The 16769-nt window shown below is 42.7% G+C and overlaps 1 protein-coding gene across 3 annotated transcripts in view; it reads left to right on the forward strand.

The window, feature by feature from the left end:
* Positions 1 to 16769, forward strand: part of LOC144595330 (ferroxidase HEPHL1-like) — a 79458-nt gene that overhangs the window by 45142 nt on the left and 17547 nt on the right. For all 3 annotated transcript variants that reach the window (XM_078402714.1, XM_078402712.1, XM_078402715.1), the window contains exons 11-15: positions 2216 to 2428; positions 3678 to 3885; positions 8453 to 8592; positions 10831 to 10971; positions 15772 to 15878. In XM_078402714.1, coding sequence (XP_078258840.1) covers positions 2216 to 2428; positions 3678 to 3885; positions 8453 to 8592; positions 10831 to 10971; positions 15772 to 15878 — 809 coding nt within the window. The remainder of the gene's footprint in view (positions 1 to 2215; positions 2429 to 3677; positions 3886 to 8452; positions 8593 to 10830; positions 10972 to 15771; positions 15879 to 16769) is intronic.

Raw genomic sequence — 16769 nt, forward strand, 5'->3', positions numbered from 1 at the left:
TGCTGTGATTCAGATATAGGGGTTGGCCATTTAGGTCTGAGGGGATGAAATATTTCTTCACTCAAAGGATTCTGAATATTTAGAATTTCCCACTCAAAACTGTGGTCACTTGTTGACGAATGTATTAAAAACTGAGATCAAGATAATTTTGTAATGGGAATCGAGGAGGTTGGGTATAGCAATTTAACCGGAAATCAGGAAGGCTAATCATATGTCAAAGTGTCTTTTAAATGTTGTAGTACCTGCCAGAGGAGGTTGTTGAGACAGCTACTATAACAATATTTAAAAGACATTTGGACAGGTACATGTTTAGGAAATGTTTACTGAGAAATGGGCCAAACACATGCAGGTGGGAATTATGCAGGGGCATCTTGGTTAGCATGGGCAAGTTGGACCAAAGGGTCTGTTTCCATGCTGTATGACTGACTCAATGAATATTGGCCTTTATTGTAAACATGCATGGAGAAGTAAAATAGGCAAGCTTTGATGCAAGTTGGTGAAACAGTGCCTTGAGCATTGTGCACATTTTTGGTCTCCAGCATCAGGGAAGGATATATTTCCATTAGTTGTAGTGTAGAAAGGGTTTGCTGGATCGATTCTTGAGATGAAAATTTGATGAGAAAATGAGAAATCTCATGGTGAGATTGATGAATGAATGAATGAATGAATGAGTTTATTGGCCAAGTATGTGCATATACAAGGAATGTGCCTTGGTGCTTCGCTCACAAATGACAACACAAACATACAGTTAACAATTAAGAATAAAGCATAACCACATCAAAACAATAAGGATACAACATTACGGTCTAAACATGTGGGTGAAAATAAACCAGAGCAAAAAAGAGACTACAGACTTATTTGGGCTTATTGGAGTTTTGAAAGTGATCTTATTGACTTTATTTTAGAGAAACAGCGTGGAAACAGGCCCTTCAGCCCACCGAGTCCACACTGACCATTTACAATTAACAGAAACCAATTAACCTACAAACCTGTATGGCTTTGGAGTGTGGAAGGAAACCGGAGCTCCCAGAGAAAACCCACGCAGTGTCAAGGAGAACGTGCATACTCCGTAAAGACAGCACCCATAGTCAGGATTGAACCCGGGACTCTGGCACTGTAAGGCAGCAACTGTACCGCTGGGGCACTGTGCCACCCACAGTGGAATGTACAAGATTCTGAGGGGGATTGACAGAATGGATACAGAGGAATATTTTCCCTCTTGAACTAAGGAACATGGTTTTAGAATGTCCATTTAAGACATGGGTGGGAAGAATTTCTTCTATTTGAGGGTTATGAATGTTTGGAATCCTCTACTCCAAAGAAAGATGTGGATGCAGCATCATTGAATAAACACGATGGAGATAGAGGGATATTTGATGTACAAGGGATCAGAAGAAAGGTAGTACTGAGATTAAAACCGTTCAGCTCCAATCTTGTTGAATGGTGAAGCAAGCTTGAGTGGGCAATTGGCTTATGTTTCTAATATTTATGAAGTTTGGCAATGGTCTTTTGAATTTAAAGCAGGCTCAAAGAGACAGATGGGTTGCCCTTTCATTAAAGTCATGCATCACACAACGCAGTGATTTCCTGCCAAACAGCAGGCACCCGTTTATGCTAAAATCCTACTTTGATCCCATTTTATCCTCTGCATTTACCTATCAACTCCTCACCTACACATGAGGAGGTTTATGGTGGTCAATTAATCTACTTACCCACACATCTCTGGACTATGGGGAAGAAACTGGAGCGACTGCAGGAAACTCGTACAGTTCGAGGGAGAGCATGCAAACTCCACACAGACGATGCCCAAGGTCATGATCGAACCTAGCTTGCTGGAGCTGTGAAGCAGCAGGTCTAGGAATTGTGCCACTATGCCACACTTGTCCTCCCTTGCACTTACTTCATAGATGACTTTTGAGTCAATTTCAAATCTTTGTGGGATTTAGTTCTCCCTCCTTTCCTGAGCGGGTTGCAGGTATTCATTTTGTGTACGTCCCTTTTAATGGCCTGATTCATGGTACTAACCCCCCAATAATAATAGTCTTTACATTGCTTCTGATGGCAAACACTTAAAGAGCGATACAGTGTGGAAACAGGCCCTTCGGCCCAACCTGTCCATGCCGGCCAACAAACTCGTAAATATTACGGAACTTTGTATTGTTTGATACTGTTTAATATCTGTAATGTACATTTATAACATTCTTTTTTCTTTTAGCCATTAATGGTTACATGTACGGTAACCTGCCCGGACTGGTGATGTGCAAGGGTGACAATGTTTCATGGCATTTGATTGGGCTGGGCACTGAAATCGACATTCACGGCATTTACTTTCAAGGCAACACATTCCAAGTGCGGGGGACCACCCGTGACGTGTACAGTGTGTTTCCTCACACCTCTGCAACAGTCTTCATGCTGCCTGATGATGTTGGTAAGAGTTCACTCCTCCCCATCCTCTCCACTCCATTAAACCAGAAGTTTAAACATGCTTTCAATATTTTTAATTAATTAATCTTTGAAACTATTTATTCACAAAATGCTGGAGTAACTCAGCAGGTCAGGCAGCATTTCAGGAGAGAAGGAATGGGTGACGTTTTGGGTCGAGACCCTTCATCAGGCCAGGCAGCATCTCTGGATGAAATGGATAGGTGACTTTTCGGGTCAGGCCCCATCTGAAGAAGGGGACCTGAAACATCACTTACCCATGTTCCCCAGAGATGCTCTCTGACCCAAAATGATGGAGTATCTCAGCGGGACAGGCAACATCTCTGGATAGGAGTGGGTGATGTTTCAGACGAGACCCTTCTCAGATGGAGTGAGAGGGGAAAGCAAGGGTTACTTGAAGGTAGAGAAGTCAATATTCATACCTCTGGGGTGTATGTTGCCCAAGCAGCTCCATCCCTCCCCTTCCCGGTTCTCCAACCAGTCTGACTGTCCCCGATTACATTTTATCTCTATTTGCTTTGTTGTCACCTTCTTATAGCTACCAATGATCCAGGTTACATTTTCCTTGAACTTCATCCCCAATGATGTCTCGTTCTCACACCTTACACCTCCTTATCTCTGTGTCTTCCTCTCCCTTGACTTTCAGTCTGAAGAAGGGTCCCGACCTGAAATGTCAACCATTCCTTCTATCCAGACATGCTGAGTTACTGCAGCATTTTTGTGTCTGTCTTTGGTGTAAACCAGCACCTGCAGTTCTTTCCTAAACATGCTCTCTCACCCGCTGAGTTACTCCAGCACTTTGTGTTTTACTCAAGATTCCAGCATCTGCAGTGCTGTGTGTCTCCTGAAGGTATGGGCTCCTCTCGGGTAATCCAGTAGAATCCAATGACTGAGCAGTGTGATGGGTGTACTGTCGTCCGTTGCCTAACTCTTCCTGGACTGGTTGTGCGTAAGCTAGGGATGAACGTATACGAGAGTGGCTGGATGCCAGTGGTTCCCCTTAGGGTGGAACCGCAGCAGAGTTACTGTCAGAAGGATCGGCAACAGCATCCATTTTGAATGCATGGAGTGGAGAGTAAGGAAATGGGCCAGAATTACACTTTCAATTTTCTATAGCGTCTATCTATATTCTATATCCTGTACTTCCTAGCTTTTGAAGCCAAATGAGATCACACTTTTCAAAACTACCTACTGTTAAAACATTTCAAACTTTTGACCTATGATTTCAAATTTAGGCACCTTTAAGGTAATCTGCCGAACGGCTGATCATTACATGGGTGGAATGAAACACTTGTATCACGTTACAAACTGCAATAAAAGTGTCCCAGCCCAAACAGTTGGGATGATCCGAACATATTACATTGCAGCAGTGGAATTGGAATGGGACTATTCCCCTGACAGGAGTTGGGAGCTGGAATTATTCAACACGACTGCAGAAGAAAGGTGAATTCTTTCATTTAGTTCTTTCATAAAAGTTAGAAAACTCAAATGTTTGCATTGAAATCTGACCCTCTTCTAGCACAATTGAATGTTACTTTTCATCATTATTTTACTTTTACCAGAGTAGTTTTTGTAAAATTATAATCTATTCTCAGTTTATGCTCCAGTTGGTAAATCCGTAAAGCAAATCCTCTCGGATTTGCTTAAACAATATTGTTTTGTGTATGTTTTCAGATTGCATGTGTATGTTTTCTAGGTCGGGGCACTACAGCGAAGTGTGGCAAATGAAACCCAGGTCTTCATAAACACAGACATGGAGTACAAAAACCATGCTAAACCCATATCAGTAATATTTGTCCAGAGGGAGATTTGTGTTCAGTTCCAGGCCCCAGACTTAATGAAGCGCTGATAACTTTGAAAAGATTCGGAATAGATTTACCGGAATGGTTCTGCAGGCAAGGGATTATTTTATGCATGGGCTAAAAAGGCAAGGATTGTTCTCCTTGGAACAGAGTAGGCTAAGAGAAGATTTCAGGAAGGTATTTAAAATCATCAGTTATAGAGATAAATAAGGTGTAATTTACACAGAAATTTATCACCGACTGATAATGCTGAATGCATTTAATAGAGTTGGTGCCTTGTACTCCGTTTTACTGAAGTTTTTTTCAGTGGCAGCCAGAGATGTACAGAGTAAGGAGATCAGGATATGAATCAGAATGCAATTCTCACTTGAAACCCCAGAGTTACCTTGAAACTACGTTCTCTAACCAACTGAATGTGATGTTCAACAGTAAGAGAAACTACCCCCCAATGCTCTTCAAAGAGTTCACTCGGGACTTGGAGGTTTAGATTTTAGATTTTTTTTTTTAGATTTAGATTTAGAGATACAGCGCGGAAACAGGCCCTTCGGCCCACCGAGTCCGCGCCGCCCAGCGATCCCCGCACATTAACACTACCCTACACACACTAGGGACAATTTTTACATTTACCCAGTCAATTAACCTACATACCTGTACGTCTTTGGAGTGTGGGAGGAAACCGAAGATCTCGGAGAAAACCCACGCAGGTCACGGGGAGAACGTACAAACTCCGTACAGACGGCGCCCGTAGTCAGGATCGAACCTGAGTCTCCGGCGCTGCATTTGCTGTAAGGCAGCAACTCTACTGCTGCGCCACCGTGCCGCCCTTTAGACACTTAAATCTTTTAGACATTTTTAAATCTTTGTCATACTTCATTACTCTGGTCTGTTCCCCTGTTCAGTTAAGACCTTGATTATCATAGTGCAGACTTTTTATCTGCAGTTACCACATTTCTCCAGAGACTTTCTGCTATCTCTTGTATCGTGCGTTTGGAGCTATCGGTATTGCCTACATTACTTGAAGCTTCAGGTCTCTATCTCTGCCTACTTTGAAGAAGTTCTCCTCTCTGTAAATAAGTAGAGACAAACCACCCAAAAAACAAGACCGTTGTGGTTTAAGCAACTGAACTAACAAGCTCAGAAACGAGCAGCTCACAGAGATGACCCATGTAGGGGGACCCATATAGGATGTGCCTATAGTCAAAAATGGTTGTGCCCTTTTCTGAAGATTCTGTCTTAACTTGGGCTGAATATACATTGGAGACAAGCTTAGAGATTGTTGTAAAGCTGTTTTCCATATTGTCACAGAGATAGCTCACAGAGATGACTCATGTAGTGGGACCCATATAGGAAATGCCCTTAGACAAATGCCCTTTGGGTAGCACGATGGCGCAGCGGTAGATTTGCTGCCTTACAGCACCAGAGACCCGGGTTTGATCCTGACTACGGGTGCTGTCTGTACGGAGTTTGCACAATCTCCTCGTGACTTGTGTGGGTTTTCTCCGGGTGCTCCAGTTTCCCCTCACACTCCAAAGACGTACGGGTTTGTAGGTTAATTGGCCTCGGTAAAATTTTAAATTGTCCCATGTGTGTGTAGGATAGTGTTAGCGTGCAGAGATCGCTGGTCAATGCGACACGATAGGCCAAATGGCCTGTTTCTGTGCTGTGTCTCTCAACTAAACGAAACGAAACTAAAAGTGGTTGTGTTCCGTTTTAGAGGATTTTGTCTTAACTCGACCATGGATACATTGGAGACATACTTAGAGATTGCTATAAAGCTATTCCTCCATCATCACAGAAATAGCTCTATTATCTCTCAGTACATTAACACAAAGACTGCTATGTTCTTTTTGCCAACATGGGTCATCTCTGCTGCTTGTTTATGAGCTTGTTGGTTCAGTTGCTCAAATCACATCTGTTGTTTTTTTAGGAGTTGAAATTTACTAAGTAACACGTGTGATTTATTTGCACTTACTGGAGACAACCTAAGGAGTAAGCATGAGGCTCTGCATGGTTTTCGGATTCCCTCATCTCCCCACCCGTTGCCTGGTGTGATCCTCTGCAGTCTTTATCAGTATAAACTGGTTTCTCTTCCTCAGTATTCATATAAACGCCCATTATTGTGATTTTCATTTTGATTGAACCATATTCCAACTATTACGCTCAAAGGCCAGATGATTAGGACTATAAACAAGAGTTGAGAGTGTTTTATTGTCATATGTTCCAGATAGAACAAAGACATTCTTACTTGCAGCAGCACAACAGAATATGTAAACATAGTACACTGTAAACAATATAATAAATGAGGAAAAATTGTTCAGTGTATATATACACATACTCACATGTACACATATATATAGATCATTCATACACACACCCACACATACGTACACATAAAAACCCAACAACAGTGCAATAATAACAATAATCGTCTATGTAGTTCAGAACATTAGAGGTTGTAGTTGTTTAATAGCCTAATGGCTCTAGGGATGAAGTTGTAGCTTGTAGCTTAGTCATAGCAACCACTCGTAGCCTGGTCTGTCATTCTGGTCGAGAACAAGTGTGGATTGTAGTTCACAATAATGACCATAGTATTCAAGGAATTTGCACTGGAATTTAGAAGGATGAGAGGGGATCTTATTGAAACATGTAAGATTATTAAGGGATTGGACATGCTAGAGGCAGGAAACATGTTCCCGATGTTGGGGGAGTCCAGAACCAGGGGCCGCAGTTTAAGAATAAGGGGTAGGCCATTTAGAAAGGAGATGAGGAAAACCATTTTCACTCAGAGAGTTGTGAATCTTTGAAATTCTCTGCCTCAGAAGGCAGTGGAGGCCAATTCTCTGGATGCTTTCAAGAGAGAGCTAGATAGAGCTCTTAAAGATAGCGGAGTCAAGGAATATGGGGAGGAGGCAGGATCGGGGTACTGATTGTGGATGATCAGCCATGATCACAGTGAATGGCGGTGCTGGCTCGAAGGGCCGAATGGCCTACTCCTGCACCTATTGTCTATTGAAAACCCTGGTGCAGATCAGCAGTGCCGTTGGCCAGGCTTTTTACATTTTGTACTGGAAACCCCAGCAGTAGTAAGTCTTGTGCTGGTAAATTGGTGAGATGGAGTAATTGACAAAGAGAATGCTGGAAACAGTCAGCAGGTTTATTAGCACCACTGGCGAGAGAAACAGACACAACATTATGCATGTATTTTGAACGGTGAGTAAACTTGTGTTAAATAGTGGGGGACGAAAGGTTAGGGAGACCAAGGATAATGTCAATAATAGGATGCAGATTAAAATTGTCACAGTAACATTACTTCAATAAACAGTAATTCCAATAAACTTCAATAAACAGTAAAACAGTAATCTAAACACTATTCCCTTATCTCCCTTATCAGACTGAAGAAGGGTCTCGACCCGAAACGTCACCCATTCCTTCTCTCCTGAGATGCTGCCTGACCTGCTGAGTTACTCCAGCATTTTGTGAATAAATACCTTCGATTTGTACCAGCATCTGCAGTTATTTTCTTATACTAATTGTAATCATGTATTCTTTTTCTGCTAACTGGTTAGCAAGCACAAAAAGCTTTTCACTGCACCTCGGTACACGTGACAATAAACTAAATTGAGTAATTGGAGATTCAAGATCTGTGGATCAGAGATCCAGATCCGTATAGAGAGAGAACAAGGAAGGTGTGATTTACTTGAAATTGTTGAATTTGCTGTTAAGTTCTGAGGGTTGCAATGGTGCAATGTCCCCAGATGGTCCCCAACTTTTGCTGCTATTCCTCAAGCACAAATGGTGTTTTGAAGGAGCAATGTTGGACGTTAAGGGCAGTGAGGCCAGTGAGAATGAGGCAGAAAATTAAAGGGACTGGATGCTTCACCATCCTTTTGGACTGAATGGCAGTGTCTTCAAAGCGATTGCCCAGTCTAGGTTTGGTTTCTCCAGTGTAAAGGGGAGCACATTCATGAGCATCATGATTAAAATGATGAGCTTGCAGTTTTTTTGTGTGGAAATATTCTAACTAGGTAGGCTGTCCTAAATGTTCCAATTTTTAAGAAAGAAAATTTACGAAATGCAATTCCAAAGAACGTTTTCAGATGCAACTTAAAGTCCACTTTTAGCTTTCATGAAATAATATTGCTTTGCAAATGAAAAATTGAAAATTACCAAAAAGAGATTTGCTAATTATTAATTTCTGTTTCTTTCAGTCCTGGCAATGTGTTTGTTGGTGCAGGGGATGGCAAAATTGGGTCAACGTACAGAAAGGCTGTTTACCAGGAATATACAGATGGAACATTTACCACACAGAAACCAAGATTACCAGAAGAGCAACATTTGGAAATATTAGGTATTGAATATCACCTGTTTAATTTGCCCCCAGATGTGATGTTGTGCAGTCATTTCAAAGATGACCGGAAGGTGGTTTCCAATAATCACTAATTTGGAGATAGACAAAATGTTGGCGTAACTCAGCGGGACAGGCAGCATCTCTGGAGAGAAGGAATAGGTGATGCTTCGGGTCGAGAACGTCTGAAGAAGGGTCTCTACCCGAAACACCACACATTCCTTCTTTCCAGAGATGCTGCCTGTCCCACTGAGTTACTCCGGCATTTCGTGTTTATCTTCAGTTTAAACCAGCATCTGCAGTTCCTTCCTCCACGTCACTAATCTAGATGTTGCAGAGAAATTCTCATCTTCACTTTAAAATGAAAAAAATCTTTAGAGCCTAGCTATTCACTACTTTATAATTGGAGCATCTTCAAATAAGGTTAAAGTAACATTGAATAGTCTTTTTAAGGTTCTTTCTAATAATCATTAATCTGAATACAACACTAACATTCTTCACATCTTGGATTTAAAATGGATTTTTATATTTGGAGGTTAAATGCTCTCTACTTTGTGGTTGGGGTATCTTTTAAGTATAATAGTATGTTGTTACACCTAATAAACTCTTGTAACAAATGAGCCTAATGAATTGTCTGGTGATTACCCTCTTTCCCCAGAGGAGGTGCAATGCCATGAACGCGGCTGACATGGGTTTGCAATTTCTTCCTTGCTCCCTTCACTGCTGAGGTTGCGTTGTGGTTGCAGTGCGATCAGTCAGTGATCTAAAAGGGCACAACAAGCCTCCCCATTGTCAAGAAACTTGCTCATCGTGTGCCTGTGTCAGTGAATCAGAAAGTGGGCGATAACCACTGGCATTATCAGTTATACCCACAAGTTCACCAGTTACAGAAGTAGAAATTGGCCGTTCCGTCCATTGAGTTCACTCTGCCATTCAATCATGGCTGATCTCTGCCTCCTAATCCCATTTTTCTGCCTTCTCCCCATAACCCTTGACACCGGTTCTAATCAAGAATTTGTCTATCTCTGCCTTAAAAATATCCACTGACTTGGCCTCCACAGCCCTCTGTGGCAATGAGTGCCGCAGATTAACTACCCTCTGACTAAAGAAGTTCCTCCTCGACTTTCTATAAGAGTGCCCTTTAATTCTGAGGCTATGACCTCTAGTCCTAGACTCTCCCACCAGTGGAAACATCCTTTCCACATTCATTCTATCTATGCCTTTCATTATTCTGTAAGTTTTAATGAGGTTCCCCCTCAACCTTCTAAACTCCAGCGAGTAGAGGCCCAGTGCTGTCAAACGCTCATCATATGCTAACCCACTCATTCCTGGAATCATTCTTGTAAACCTCGTCTTGACCCTCTCCAGAGCCAGCACATCCTCAGAAATGGGGCCCAAATTTGCTCACAGTACTCCAAATATGGCCTGACCAGCGCCTTATAGAGCCTCAGTTACCCACATCCAGTTAATGATCAAAGGAATGAAAGTTGCCTGCTCTGACGATCAGGGTAGCAATGAGGCCCTCAACACCAAGTCATACTTTTCTCTGTACCTGTACCTTTTAAGCACTACTTCTGTAGAGCATGTTATCCTTTATGACCAGGTTTTCCTCCAATTTAATGAGCCTTTTCTATACTATAAAAATGTTCTCTCTGAGATATCGGGGATTACTTTCACTCCATATTCTGCATTGAGTGGCTTTGCACCCTCAGATTTTGCGACCTCCATCTTAATTCTGGTTTGCTCTTTATCTTTGAGTTTATTAATCAGCAGCAATAACCTCTCCCTTCAAATAAGCAAAATAGTAGCTTGTACACTAACCAATGTCGACACAGTGATTTTAAACAATAATATGCTTGCCGCATTCACATCAATAGGTATTTTTTACTGACTCTGTTTCGGGTAATTTGGACCAAGGTGTCCTTATGGTGGAGCATTAAAGTCAAGACCAAAGGAAGCTTTGATTGCTGTGGGGAAAGAAACATACCACCAAGTGAAACTCCAAGGCGGGAATATAAAAGCGTACATCAGACAGATCGGCCACGATAGAATGGCGGAGTAGAATTGATGGGCCATATGGCCTAATTCTGCTCCTATCACATGATCTTATGATCTTAAAAGAAAGCTTCCTTCAGCAATAGGTGTGGGGTTTTAGTTTAATGAAAATCTCTCATGTAAGTTGTTCTTGCAGAGATCTGGTAATGTAAAACAAATATTTATGGTGTAATCTGATGCATTTAGGTCCTATCATCCGGGCAGAGGTTGGTGATGTTATCCTGGTAATATTTAAGAACTTGGCATCCAGGCCTTACTGTATTCACCCACATGGTGCTGAGGAAGTGAATGGTGGAAAATATCTCAAAGTACCAGTGACTATGCCGGGTGAGTGATATTGCATATTTCTCCATATTCATTCATTTTAATTTAACTTTTTTTCTTCAAATTTGCTTATTTGGAAATAACCATTCACGCATTATATTGAAATCTAGAGTTCCAACTATCTTTTCTGCTTTTTAAAAAAAGAAATATGATTTCCAAACTCCCAATTGGTAATTTTAAGGGTCAAAGAATCTGTCAACCTGTAACATGCAGAGAACAGTTGAAATGTGGAATAACAGCTACATTTCCATTTTCATTATCAGTTATCTCTCTAAGGGCGTGATATTTCTCTGCACTGCTCTTCCTAACAAATTAAAGTAAAAATTATATTGTTGGAATTGGGGCATGAAAAACACGATATTATTCTTCCTTGTGTCTTCCATCATTATTAGAGGATATTTGTTTGATGTTTTTTCTGCTTAATTCTGCTTGAATTGTCAGATAAATATTGATATTAATATAGTAACTTATCATTGTATATGATTTCATGTCAGCAAAGCTAAAATTTTCAAATTTATCATTACATTGTGCAGATAGCTTGATAATCAATTGACGTAAGTAATCTAGTTCTGTTATGGGACTAAACAAGATGTGACAGAGGCTAATGATCTGGAGAAATGAATTTGGATACTTTTTGCTGCTGGAAATTAAGATTAAAATAATTAAATATGGAATATAAACCTCATTACCACTAATTGTGACCAAGTAACCATTGGATTATTATAAGAACCCATAAGGTTCACTAATATTTATTCTGGAATAATATTTCCTATCCTGTCCTTGCATAGCTAGGCCTATATGTGATACCCGACCCACAGTAATGTAGGGGCTGTTTCTTGCGTATTAGAAACTGCCCAGAAAGCAGCTCGGTTGTCAAGAGGGCAACTGAAAGGCAATAGAAATTATAATTTCCAGCAGCAATAAGTATCCAATTTCATTTCTCCAGATGATTAGCCTGTGTCACTTCTTGTTTAGTAGATACGGGCCTTATCAGTAATGGCCACGTCATGTACAAAAGGGAAGCAATATATGGGACCATTCCTTTTTGAATTCTGTATTTCTGTCAAATAAAATTATATACTGTGAAGTTTATTTTGACTGGTGGCAGACCAATTTCCATCTGGGATAAATAAAGTGGTATTGTATTGTATCGTATCCTGAGCACACTTGGTTAAAAGAGTACATAGCTTTTTGCTTCATAATTTTCTTGCGGATATCTATGGAAAGTCTATGGAAGGGTATAACGACAGTGAATAAATGTATTTAATCACTATGTATTCAATGCTGAGTGTCATTTAAGATTATAAACCTTGGCAAAGTTATAACAATATGTATTATATTATTTATGAGGTGATTTAGGAAGTGATGCTTTCAAAATATAATTTTGCAGCATGTATATCATAGCACAGTAAACCCACAGTAACTCAGCGGGTCAGGCAGCATCTCTGGGGAACATGGATAGGTAATGTCAGGAACCTTCGTTTCGCCTTGATACTAGGCTCTGTTGTTGCGGCTCGTGTTGTAGCCCCTGACAGTCAACTCTTTCATCAGGTCGCTGCCAATGACAAGACGTGCTCAGTCACAGTGGGGCTTCCTCCCCTCTCACCAGCTACCCCTTCCTCCTGTCTGCCATTGCTTTGTCCTCTCCACTACCGCTTCCATCTCCATCTCCTTCATGTCGCCGACTCTGGAGGAAGAGAAGGTGGCGGCAGTAGAATGGGGGGAATGAGAGGCTGAATGGACAGAGCGACAGGAGGAGGAGCGGTGGAGCCTGGAGCAGACAAAGGGATGGCCAACTGGAAGAAGTGGCAGCTGGTGAGAGGGGAGGGAGCCCCACAGTGACCAAGTGCGTCCTGTCGGTGGCGGCGGCCTGAAGATAGTGCTGTCCCTTGAGGCTACAACGTGAGCCGCAACAACAGCCGTGTAATCCGAACCATACAGTGGGTGAGGAAGGACTCGCTGGTGCATCCTGCGAGCCTGAAGTGGCGGCGGAAGTCGGGGCTTTGAGTGACCAGGGAGGCGGTACGAGCCAATTGTGGCATCAGCAGGTCCATCAGTTATAACCGTTATAAAGGGGGGCATTAAAACGAGGGGGGTCTGCGCTGTGAACATAACAGGCTCATTCTTTATTGCCACAGCATGGTCATAAACTGTACTTAATATAACAGAATACACAACATCATGGCAATCACTGGAAGTGGGAATAATGGCAGGTTGCACCATCTCCCCGCTAGCCTTCACCATGGCGATGGAAGTGATTATCTGAGCTTCCAAGTGGGTCGGAGGAGGAGAGCGGCTGCAGTCTGGGCAGCGGCTACCTCCTATTCGTGCATACATGGATGACATGACCACCCTGACCTCAACCATTGCATGTACCAAGCGCCTGCTGGAAAAGCTTCATGCGAACATAACATGGGCCCGGATGATGTTGAAACCCAGCAAATCCCGGAGCATATCCATTATTAGAGGAAAAATCGTAGATCACAGATTTCACATTGATGAAACACCCATTCCGATGGTGTCGGAGGTGCCAGTCAAGAGTTTAGGGTGGTGGTACAATGCAAGCCTCAAAGACTCACACCAGCGTGACCAACTGAGGGAAGAAACCATCAAGGGCCTTGCTCGCATAGACAAGACCTTGCTTCCTGGTAAGCTGAAACTGTGGTGCCTGCAGTTTGGATTGCTCCCCCATCTGATGTGGCCTCTGACGGTCTACGAGGTCCCCATCACCAAAGTCGAGAAGCTGGAGAGGACAGCCAGTTCATACATCAAGAAGTGGCTTGGACTCCTGCGTTGCCTCAGCAATATCGGCTTGTATGGACACAGCGCTCTGGAACTGCCTGTCTCTAGCCTCACAGAAGAATACAAATGCATCAAAGTGAGGCTGGACATGACCCTGACCGAGTCTCGAGATGATGCGGTGCTGCTCCCAGACTGGCAACTGGGAGGAAGTGGACCCCATCGGAGGCTGTACAGCAAGCAAAATCTGCTCTCAGGCACAGAGACATTGTAGGACAGGTGCAGCAGGGAAGAGGTGGGATTGGACTCGGGACAAGTCGACCCACATGGCACAAGGCAACATCCATCCAGAGAAGAAAGCTAGTAGTTGCTGAGGTCCGTCAGCAAGAGGAGGCAGAGAGATGCACAAAGGCAGTCTCACAGTCCAAACAGGGCCAGTGGACTACCTGGCAAAACCTGGAGCATCATAGGCTTAACTGGAAGGATCTGTGGGAGATGGAAGGAAGCCTTCTTAGCTTCATCATCAGAGCCACCTACAATGTTCTTCCCACACCCAAGAACCTAAACCAGTGGTTTGGAGAAGATCCATCATGTTCTCTCTGCCAAACCCCAGCAACATTAAGGCACATCCTCACTGGCTGTAAAACCAGTCTTTCACAAGGCCGCTACACATGGAGGCACAATCATGTCCTGCGACAACTGGCGATTACCTTGGACGGTAGGAGGATTACCACCAATGCCCTCCCTACCCCATCACCTGGTTTCTCGAAAACCACCCCTTTTGTAAGAGCAGTACAACTTCCAGAGAAGCCATTTGCAAGAAAGGAACGGACCCTCCTGGACACTGCCCGGGACTGGAAAATGCAGGCTGATCTAGACCAGAAGCTCATCTTTCCACCAGAGATCATCACAACTAATCTCAGGCCGGACCTGATCTTGTGGTCAACCTCACAGAAGTCTCTGTACATCGTGGAGTTAACTGTGCCTTGGGAGGCTGCAGTTGGTGAAGCACATGAGCGCAAATGCCTGAAGTATTCAGACTTAGCAGCCGAGGCAGAACAACGCAGCTGGCGTGCCCAGGTGCTCCCTGTAGAGGTTGGTTGTAGAGGGTTTGTAGTCATGTCAATAACCAAACTCCTGAAGGGAATGGGAGTTCGAGGACAGGCCTTCCGGCAAGCCGTCAGGTCGCTGTCAGAGGCTGCCGAGCGAAGCAGCAACTGGCTGTGGCTGAAGAGGAAGCACTCCAACTGGGCTGCAAAATGACCAGCAACAGGGTAAAAACGGAGGGGAGTGCACCTGGGATGCCAGGTGTCGCTGTTGAGCACTTTGGCGGTGTCAATAGACAATAGGTGCAGGAGGAGGCCATTCGGCCCTTCGAGCCAGCACCACCATTCAATGTGATCATGGCTGATCATTCTCAATCAGTACCCCGTTCCTGCCTTCTCCCCATACCCCCTGACTCCGCTATCCTTAAGAGCTCGATCTCGCTCTCTCTTGAATGCATTCAGAGAATTGGCCTCCACTGCCTTCTGAGGCAGAGAATTCCACAGATTTACAACTTTCTGACTGAAAAAGTTTTTCCTCATCTCTTTTCTAAATGGCCTACCCCTTATTCTTAAACTGTGGCCCCTGGTTCTGGACTTCCCCAACATTGGGAACATGATTCCTGCCTCTAACGTGTCCAACCCCTTATATGTTTCGATAAGATCCCCTCTCATCCTTCTAAATTCCAGTATACAAGCCTAGTCGCTCCAGTCTTTCAACATATGACAGTCCCGCCATTCCGGGAATTAACCTAGTAAACCTACGCTGCACGCCCTCAATAGTGGCCGTGGGCCTATCAACGAAACACCAAGGAAGGATGGCGCTCACCTGATGACCCCAATGAAGTCTTTACCCCGACCCCACTCAAGATATTAAGAAGGTGCCAATTATAGTATGGATTGTAATATCAAGTCCTATAAGAACAACTAACCAACAGAGTATATTTAATCTCTATTGTCTTGCTTCCTTTTTTACCGTGATGTACTTAATGTTTTAATAAAATATTTGATATTATTTAAGGTCAGATCAAGACCTACAGATGGAATGTTCCAGAAAGATCAGGTCCTGGTAAAGGGGACTCGAATTGCAACACTTGGATTTATTATTCTGCAGTAAAATTTGTGAAGGTAACAATTAATTAAAACGGTAAAGCATTGTGGAACTAGATTCTCTGAAGTTTAAGAGCATGTTTGAGTACTGAGGTTTTATGGCAGTACCAATCTTTTCCATTTGCATTCCTAGGCACTGTAACTTTCCCCAGAGGTTAAATAGTGTCTTTTTGAATGTTTCTTGTTTATTTTTCTTATTGAATGGAATAAATAAAACACATGCACTGTTCTCTGATCTTGAATATGAATGCTTGATAGTTTTTGGAATAAACATTTCTTTCTGATTTACATTCGAGCTGATATTAAGTCATTAATCCTGAACTGTTCAAGTCCAAAGAGATTGGGGAACATAAATGTAGCCACCTCATATCCCAAAGACTTTTTTTCTGCTTTTTCTTTGGATGAAAGGGTTATGCAGTTTTGAAAGTGCAATATCTTTTTTTTAATTACTGCTTTCTGCCTGTGCATTTTCACAGCTAACAGCCCAACAGCTTTGACACTAACATTGCAGGAGCTCTGTCACTCCCTTTATTAAACAGCAATGTAATGGAGCTATTATAACTGGTTCTGAGTGCTGAGTTATAATCCCAGTGCTTTCTGGTTAAACAAAGCAGAGCTTTGCTTTTGCAAATTCCCAGAGCTATGCTCACAAGCATTTAAAGTTAAATGGTGATGAACAGCTGACAAGATATTCAGCACATTACTCAAAAACAAATGCATAGAAAATAATTTGGGAACGGATTGGTGTACAGTCACTGCAGAGATGAAGCAGAAAGAGGCTATCCACTTGAGATATGATAATCAATGTGGATTTTAAACCCAATCCATGCTGAATCCAGAGTAAGTACACCGTCACGTGTTGCATTGATGGAATGTAAGTGTAGTCGGCCCTATTTTCTAATAATTTTA

Source organism: Rhinoraja longicauda, chromosome 7 (assembly GCF_053455715.1).
Source record: "Rhinoraja longicauda isolate Sanriku21f chromosome 7, sRhiLon1.1, whole genome shotgun sequence".
NCBI lineage: Eukaryota > Metazoa > Chordata > Chondrichthyes > Rajiformes > Arhynchobatidae > Rhinoraja > Rhinoraja longicauda.